This window comes from Melanostigma gelatinosum (assembly GCF_949748355.1).
Source record: "Melanostigma gelatinosum genome assembly, chromosome: 14".
Classification (NCBI taxonomy): domain Eukaryota; kingdom Metazoa; phylum Chordata; class Actinopteri; order Perciformes; family Zoarcidae; genus Melanostigma; species Melanostigma gelatinosum.
The window spans coordinates 13,644,427-13,653,048 of NC_136647.1; the positions used below are offsets into that span (position 1 = coordinate 13,644,427).

At 42.2% G+C, this 8,622-nt stretch overlaps 1 protein-coding gene across 1 annotated transcript in view; it reads right to left on the reverse strand.

Annotated features, from left to right (window-relative positions):
- The window catches only part of LOC306788303 (carotenoid-cleaving dioxygenase, mitochondrial-like), an 8,450-nt gene extending 2,053 nt beyond the window's left edge, over positions 1–6,397 (reverse strand). Inside the window, exons 1-10 of the mRNA XM_079283773.1 lie at positions 6,290–6,397; positions 3,654–3,858; positions 3,348–3,559; positions 2,153–2,268; positions 1,897–1,999; positions 1,685–1,813; positions 1,435–1,595; positions 1,155–1,322; positions 658–795; positions 1–126 (exon numbers count right to left, since the gene is read on the reverse strand). The exon at positions 1–126 is cut by the window's left edge and continues 57 nt beyond it. Of these exons, the coding sequence (XP_079139899.1) occupies positions 1–126; positions 658–795; positions 1,155–1,322; positions 1,435–1,595; positions 1,685–1,813; positions 1,897–1,999; positions 2,153–2,268; positions 3,348–3,559; positions 3,654–3,858; positions 6,290–6,317 (1,386 nt within the window). The 5' untranslated portion in view covers positions 6,318–6,397. The remainder of the gene's footprint in view (positions 127–657; positions 796–1,154; positions 1,323–1,434; positions 1,596–1,684; positions 1,814–1,896; positions 2,000–2,152; positions 2,269–3,347; positions 3,560–3,653; positions 3,859–6,289) is intronic.
- Positions 6,398–8,622: the final 2,225 nt, after the last annotated feature.

Genomic DNA, 8,622 nt, shown 5'->3' on the forward strand with positions numbered 1-8,622 from the left:
GAAGCCACAGCCGTAGAAGTAGCGGTACGGCCGTGTGTTGTGTTTCCCGTAGTTGATCTGAGGGAAGTCCAGGCCGCCGTACTCGTGGAGGTCGTCTCCATGGAGATCCTCGGCTTGGCAGAACACCTGTTGACAGAAAACCGGATCAACGGCCCACTGTCACTTTTGATCAGCAGAGTTTTTACTACGGGCCTCCATGAGTTCTGTACTGTGGATGAGTGAATGGAACCTTGATGTCTGGATCAGAGGATTTGTCACGGCCCTATTACGTCACGTCAGCATCTTGAAGAAAGCCCTTCAGCGTCTTTACAACCTCCGACGCCTTCAGGCTGCACCCACCAGGCGCTACACACGCTATCTGATGTGAGCTCTCAGCTCTAGACATTAACACCAGGACGTGCAGGACGACCTGCATCACCCCGTCAACAGACTCTACATGTGTTACTCTGTGACTGATATGAAGAATTCTATTCCATTCTTTGTTCATTTTCCATAAATAGCTATGAAAACAAACGCCCCAAACCACAGACTTTATTGTTATATTTCTATATTTAGTAATCCCATTACTGTTGCATTACATATTTAGCGGTTACTTTATGGCATGTAAGTGGGTGTGGCTGATATAACGAGCTCGTCAGGACGCATTGAACAACTCGCCTTGTCTTCGCTGATTTTGAGACACGTCGCTGCACTGGAGGGCCGTGTGTTCAGGTTCTGGTCAGTCGGGGTTTCACCGGTCACGTGAAGGGGAAGAACAAAACGCCGGGGGAAGACCCTGGACATGGTGTTGTACACCTGGGAACGACACCACACAGGAACAATGCATTATGGGTGAAATTTAAAGGGTTCCTCTCTTACAGTGTGTCTTTCTGTCTCTTGGTGCAAAGGGAGACGTAAACAGCAACAGTACACTTGAAAACATAAACTGATTATGAACATCTGAAACTATTGACAGACTGAATGCAGAAAAAGATTCTTCCTTAAGTATTCAGCAATTATGAATTACTCAGGCAAAAGATGAACAAAGCCCAGAATGCTGAGCAGTTATTTATTATTTTACTTTATCTCAGGGTGTATTCTTTTCTTTAGTAACTGCCCAAAAGAGTGTTGACTCATGCAATGAGTCAACACTCATTCACTCAACATACACTGACCTCATCTAATGCGTCTCCCGACTTGCGTAAGTTCTGGATGAGGTAGTTGTTGATGGCTTTGCCGTCATCTGAGCAGCACATGTCGAGCATCAGGAATCCATCTTCCTCGAAGGCGTTGATCTGATGGAAGGTGGAGATGGCTTTGGTGCGGTACTTCACTGAGCTGACCTGCGGTACAGAACACACGATTAGATGACTCTGGATCCAAATCAAGAGGACCCCCCCCTTCCACCGTGTTTCCTACATTAGGCGTAATTAAATCACAACAGTCACATCCCACCTCGCCTGATTGCTTGTCAACGAGATGGAAGACCGTCTCCTGCGTGGGATCCCAGTAGATGGCGTCACTCAAAGCCCTCCCCCTCAGCTTGCACGTGACGATCTTCAGCAGGTCCATCTTGATCGGCTGCTCGATGAACACCACGTAGTTCTCTGACATGGCTGGAAGCGGGAGCAGGGTGTTACAGGGCTTTGTAGCTGAAAGACACAGGCATCACTGACGAATGATACATCCAGGAGGGCTGGCTTACCGAAGCTGTGGTAGTAGGAGGGATGGGACTTGTTTGCAGGCACAATAGAGCAGAGTATTTTGGCTCCTTGTAGGGTGTCTTTGGCATCTGTCTTCTCAGGAGGCACTCTGATGATGTTGTACAGGGCTCCTGGAACAGACAGGGGACAGAGGATGAGAGACAAATCGTTGAGCTCTTGATTTACGTAAACTCTTGTGGACGATGGGACTAACCTTTGCTTCCATAGGAGTTTCCCATATTGTAGGTGGTACCGTCAGGGTCATAGTGTGGATGGGCAGTGGCTCCATTCACAGCAATGAATTTGCTCCAGTCTACCTACAAAATGTTGCGGAGAAAGACGGCAAGACGATGATTGTGGCTGAAGTAACTGGACTACAAGACCGAAGACAGATACTGCGTTTATATCTACCATATAATTAATGACATTGATATTGACATTATATTGCTCCGTGATGATCATGATGGTACCTTTTCCAATGTGTCCAAGTTCTCCGGGTTCACTTTATGCATAAAATTGGTCTCTGTGCTGACAAAGTAGTCCCCCTTGTACTTCACGAAGCTCACACTCGCATTGTCCGTGGGCTCTGTAACAGAGAGAAACACAGGATTACTGGCTTTTAACAGAAATCTAAGTAAAACTTTTTGCTGCTCGCAGTTACACAGAAAAGTCTGGTGGGAATGTGAAACATTCAGTACAGCACACGCCCCTTCTGGTCCCCAGCGGTTGCACGTGTTATTATGCAACCTTTACATACACAGTACTTTAGAGCAGGGGTCTCAAACTCCCGGCCCGCCACGTCATTTTATGTGGCCCGCGAACACGCCAGCAAAAAAAATAAAATAATAATTATTATTATTATTTTTTTTAAAGTTAGACTTGATAATAAAAATATCACCATAGTCGAAATTATGAGATAGAAAGTCGAAGTTATAAGATAGAAAGTCATAATGATGAGATACTTAAACACAGAAGCAGCTCTTTGGCTGGTTACTGTACATTTGAAATGGAAATGTATTGTGAGAACATTGAAGACTACTTCAAACGTGGCTTTAAAAACACATGAAATACTTCATGTGGGATTGTGCAAAACGCACCCTTGAAAGGATTTTAAGCTTTGAACAAAGTTATTGTAATAACTTGTTTGATATTTGTCTTTGCTGTTTTCTTTAACAGTTTGATAGAGTGATGTGGGTTTATTAACCCTAAATTAAAAGGATTTAAGTTATAAAAACAGAAATGTGCTTAAATATATGTTTACATTTATATAACTGCATGTACAATATTTTTACACTTGAATAAACAATAATCAAATGCAGAGAGTTATTTACCAATATGTTACGAGGAGTTACATTTACACAGTCTTACATTTACAACCGGCCCTTTGAGGGCGACCGTGATGCTGATGTGGCCCGGAGTGAAGATGAGTTTGAGACCCCTGCTTTAGAGGCTCCACCCCTGGCTTCAGTACAAATTCAGCAAGACAGAGTTTGTACAAACATCTGACCTGATCTTTCTGTGTTTCATTTATACCTCAGTTAAAAAGATAGAAAGAAAGTGAAGCTACGTTCTTGCACAATGAGTCAACTACAGTTGATTGGCCTGAGCCCTCCTCCTATATGTATTTATTTTTTTGTTCCATCCCTTCTTATTCAGTGGACTCACCCATCATCTCAAAGCGAGACAGGAAGCGCTGGAAGATGTTTTTACAGGGGTCGGGCATGGCGAGGGTACCAAATTCTGACATCACGATGCGGTCCTTCTCGCTGTTGTTCTTGTAGGCGTCGCTGTTCAGGAACCGACTCATGTATGTCACCCTACCTTTGTCGATCTTGAACTGGTGTAGCATGGCCATGCCGTCAAACCAGTGGTTGTAGCTGTGGGGAATTATAGGCTTAGTCACATCTGATTGGAAACTTTTTTTCTCCGTTTGAGTTGTGCAGCGATTACTTTCAGGTGTTTCCAACTCACTGCGTGTTTCCAAACTCAAACTTCCCGGGGCCGTTGCGGAGGAGTTTGCCATTGATCCAGGAGGGAATGGTGCCTTGTACTTCAGTGGAGATTGGCTCAGGGGTCTCTTTTACAGAGCGGACCAGAGGTTCAATTGTCTCTAGTCCCTTTAATGCTGAGGTAATGCATTCCCTGGCCATGCCATTGTCAACAGGCTGAGCATCATCTGTAGGAAACACATACATTCCCATATTATTTGGCCATCTTTTGACTATGAAACTATTCGGCAACCATCATTTTTGTGTGTGGCAGATAACACACGATGCATTTGACTGCACCAAATTATAAATCAGTTCATCTTCGTTTGATTCCTCCCCTGATCAACAAACAAGCTGATGATGTTTTCTGTTCATTGACCTTCATCAGCAGTACATTTGGTGCTAAGGGAGGGAGCAATAACAACTCCGTCATCGTGTCTTTGTGTGGGTTGGCTTCACTGCAGTGTTTCTTTCTCAACTCTCAACTGCTCTAACATGTAGGGCAGATTCCAGTCTGGTTGAATCATTGTCACCAGTCAACTCCACTGTCACCATGAACTGAGAGACACTTACTTACAGCCAGGGAACGGCAGTTGTACTGTTGGCAATGATACAACTGCTCAGTCTCACATTTGGCAGTAATGCCAAGAGCAGAGTCAGCAGTTCAATTCCAAATTCAATTTGAGCAAATAGGGTCCTGTGAATTCCTTCTACTTTCAAAATAAAAGCTTTTATTGTCTGTATTATCTTCACATAAAAATCCCATTCTGTCTGTTCGTAAGAAGCACATGGCGTATGAAACGAAGAAAGCTCTGATGGCATGGTAATGATTCGAAACGATGAAGAAGCAACAGATGTCATTTTAGGCATCTTTTTACAAAATAGTTATTCGCACCTTAAAAAGGAGAGAGTCGCCTATTTATTTAAGTTCTCAACAAAACTATTTGGCAACCCAGTCATTAAGCTCCATTATGAAAGGGGACATGCAGAAATATATTGTTTTTTTCAAGATGTGTTGATCAGTAATGCAACTTGATATATTAAAAGGGTTACAATTACAGGTGCCTTGTCTCTCTTCACGTGAGCGACACAATGCTGATCACAGAGTGTTCAACATTCCCAGTGAGCATTTTTTGGTTCAAAAGACGTTTAAAAGACGTCTATGCCCGACGTTGACAAGACGTTCAAAAGTGAAAGGTTTTTTCGCCAGACCAGATTTAAACGTGATTTGCAATACTATAATTTTTCGTCCTCTACATTGTGCTAATACTAATATATCATGATTTAGAGGCTTACTAAGAAACCACATCCACATTTATCAGTTGAAAGCCAGTATTGGACATCACGTTGATATCTGGTCTAAACGTGAGCATTGAATCAACGTCTACAAATAGTCGGCTAAAAACCTTTCACTTTTCACCGTGTTTTAACCGTGTATTCAACCTCACCGTGTTTTAACCGCGTATTCAACCTCACCGTGTTTTAACCGCGTATTCAACCTCACCGTGTTTTAACCGTGTATTCAACGCCGAAATGCTTACAGTGCTTCTGGGTATAGAACACATCAACAGTTTCCACTTACAGGACAAAAGACCAAGTGACACAGCAACAGTTCATTTGTATTTATTAAAGCACAATATAAATATAACAATGTTCTTTATATAAAAACATAATCTCCTTTTCCTTCTTTAAATGTCGTTTTCAAAGCCACACAGGAGCCGGTTTCAGGAGATCTGCCATATTTTCAAGCTGGACATCTGTAAATAAAACAAGAATTAGAAAAACATATTGACTTAGACCAGTTTTGAACGTCTCTACACCGGAGACCATAGACGTGTCTTCAACGGAGCGATGCTGACCTGGATATTACACAATATTGTTTGTATAGTGCCATAACCCAAACAACAATGTTTTGACCATGATCTATTAACGTTAGTACAGTACATTAACTAACACACATGTCTACTGTTTACTGTTTAGGTTTACTGTTCGTAACCTGCTAACGCTACATGCTAACAAGCTAGCAGCCTCGCCCGCATGATGAGCATAACATGATATTAATGGTATGGTAATAATATTTCGGTTTGCAATACTGGAATAAAGTAGTTCAAGTACTTACAGAGTACGTCGTTAGCGTGAAGCCTCGTTTATTCCATCAGCTCGTTCACTTCCGTACACGTTGCAATTACAGGACATTGTCAATGCCAAATTTACTCAACAACAATGTCATTGTTGCAATGTTAAACCCCATTAAAAGTACTTGTAGCCTGCAAAATGAAAGCTGGCACGAGAGGAGTTTCCCCGAGCGGAGAACAGTCTGTCCTGCCAACATAAAACTGAGCGGTCTTTTATCGCCCATCATCGCATCTGCATCCACATTCAAATCAGATACCACATATAAGAAGAAAGACAGCAGCCCTTATTCTGTATATAACCGTTATGTAAAGATGCGAGTTTAAAGTTAGAGCGACAGCGATGTGCGTGTCCGACATACGGGTCTTAGATTGTCCCACTTCTGCAATAATAGCGGCGCTCCGAAACCAACAGCAGGTGAATAAACGGCCCTGTTTTGTCTGTAACGTCACAGTAAAAAACATACACAAAATAGAGGAGGCTCACCTGAAACCTCGAGCCTCACAAGAGGCATGTCAGCGGTTCACAACTGCTGTTCTCTAGGTCTGTATCCTGCTGGTCTGGACCAATAGATCTGCGCTGCACGAGAGCTGCAGGCAGCAGCGGCACTATTGCATAACCCGGTAATGTAAACAAGAAGGTTTGAGCATGCGCAAAGCAAATTTATTTGAGAAGCACTACGCTGGAGACACTATTCTGACCACCTGTCCCTGAATGGACTCGGTGGATGAGGCTAAAATAGATGGTCAGTGAGTCTGGATGTTGACTTGTGAGCGCACTGTAAGGGAAGTTCGTGTGATCATACACAAAGTAATCATGTGTACTTCCCCTGTTTGTCAGGTGATGTGGAACAGAGGGGAAGTCCTGAGGACATCTGGTGAATGGAAAGACAGGTCAACGGAGGGGCCTGGGAATGAAGGTTGTGACTGAAGAAAAGGCAAACACACTGACATGTATTATTTTATTAATTAACTGGCATATATATATATTTATCTCCAGCCTACTTATTTCATAAGAGATACCACAGAGCTGTGCTTTCTGGCAGGTCAAGTGGACACCTAACAGCTAGTTAGCAGTCCATATGGGCCATGTGTCTATCTTGACTTGCAGACTGACCCAGATAATCTTTGTGAGAGGATTAAAGCAACGTCCCGGAGGAGGACACCCTATACTGCTTGTATTCCTGTTATAAAGCTCCTACAACCTCGTAGGTAATGTATTTTTACTGTCTCACAACTGGTTTTACGACAAGGCTGAATATTCCTAATAATTGCAGTATCATGTCAGTAGACTGTAGGCTAGCTGTGTATTCTAGGTGTGCATTAGCCCCAGATGCTAGCTTGCAGTACAATTTGTAAACATTTTTTATTCCTCACAGATTTAGTTAAAGATCTTGAGAACAAAAGGAGGAAACAACAGCTTTAGTGGTGCAGCGTGTAGTCTGTAGTCTAACAACAGGCAGCAGAAGATTGATTGTACCTCGAAGTTTACAAATGAACGTGATACATCTCATGTGGTAAAGCTGATTATAGTGTTGCACTGCATTTTAATTGTTTTGCTGTTGCTGTAAATATTGTTATTTTCTAATTATAATAATAGGAGTATGGCTATCTGGTTAATATGCCCTATAGACAATTACAGTTTAAATGTACTATAGTACAATTTTGAGGTAAAGTTAGGTCTACTTGTACTTTAATCTGACTAATTAAGAATTAACGCTACATTTCAGAGAGAAAATGTTCTTTTCTGTTCAGTACATTTATTCAAGAGTTGTAGTAACTAGTTACTTTTCAAATTTAGATTTTACATACAGGACATATGATCAGTTTGAATTTAGCGCCATCTTGAAACATCAAATATTATTTATTATACATCAAAAATAATGACCCTATAATGTGATGGTATAATACAAACAGCAGCAGCCACTCTGCGTTATGAGTACGTTTACTTTTGATATTGAAATTTTGTGATTGCCAATATTGTAGGCTGATTAGGTTAATAAAGCATAGCTAATGAACCTGTCTTGTTTTTATGTTGTTGGTACTGTACAGTGGCGAATAAATGAGAAACGTATTTAAATGATATATGGCAGAGACACACAGAATCGGTATTCATGTAAAAACAGTAGAGCTGCAAAGGTTAGTCGATTAATCGATTCACGGAAATAATAATCGCCAACTATTTGGTAATTGAATAGATAAATCCGCTACTCCTTCGCGTCGAAAGGAGTCAGCTGAGGTGGTTCGGGCATCTCGTTAGGATGCCTCCTGGACGCCTCCCACTGGAGGTTTTCCAGGCACGTCCAACTGGGAAGAGACCCCGGGGAAGACCCAGAACACGCTGGAGGGACTACATCTCCCAGCTGGCCTGGGAACGCCTCGGGATCCCCCAGGATGAGCTGGAACATGTTGCCGGGGAGAGGGAGGTCTGGGTCAGCCTGCTGCCACCGCGACCCGATCCCGGATAAGAGGAGGAAAATAAACGGATGGATGGAATAGATAAATCATATTTTTAGGATGAAACAGCCAAATTCTCTGGTTGTGAGGATTTGCTGCTTTTCTCTGTTATCTTAATGTCATTATTCAAGTTTTGGACTGTTGGTCAGGTAAAACAAGTTGTCACCTTAGAATGTGTGAAAGTGGAATGGATGACATTTTTTCTCCTGCTTTTTGTAGATCAAATGGTGAAATGATAAATCAAGTAAATCAAATGAAGCAAGTCATCATACAATCACCACTCTGTATTCTCTGTGCTTGTTATATGACATGATGTATGTCACAGTCTTTTTTCAACAGGACACATTACACCAGCTGGCTCTA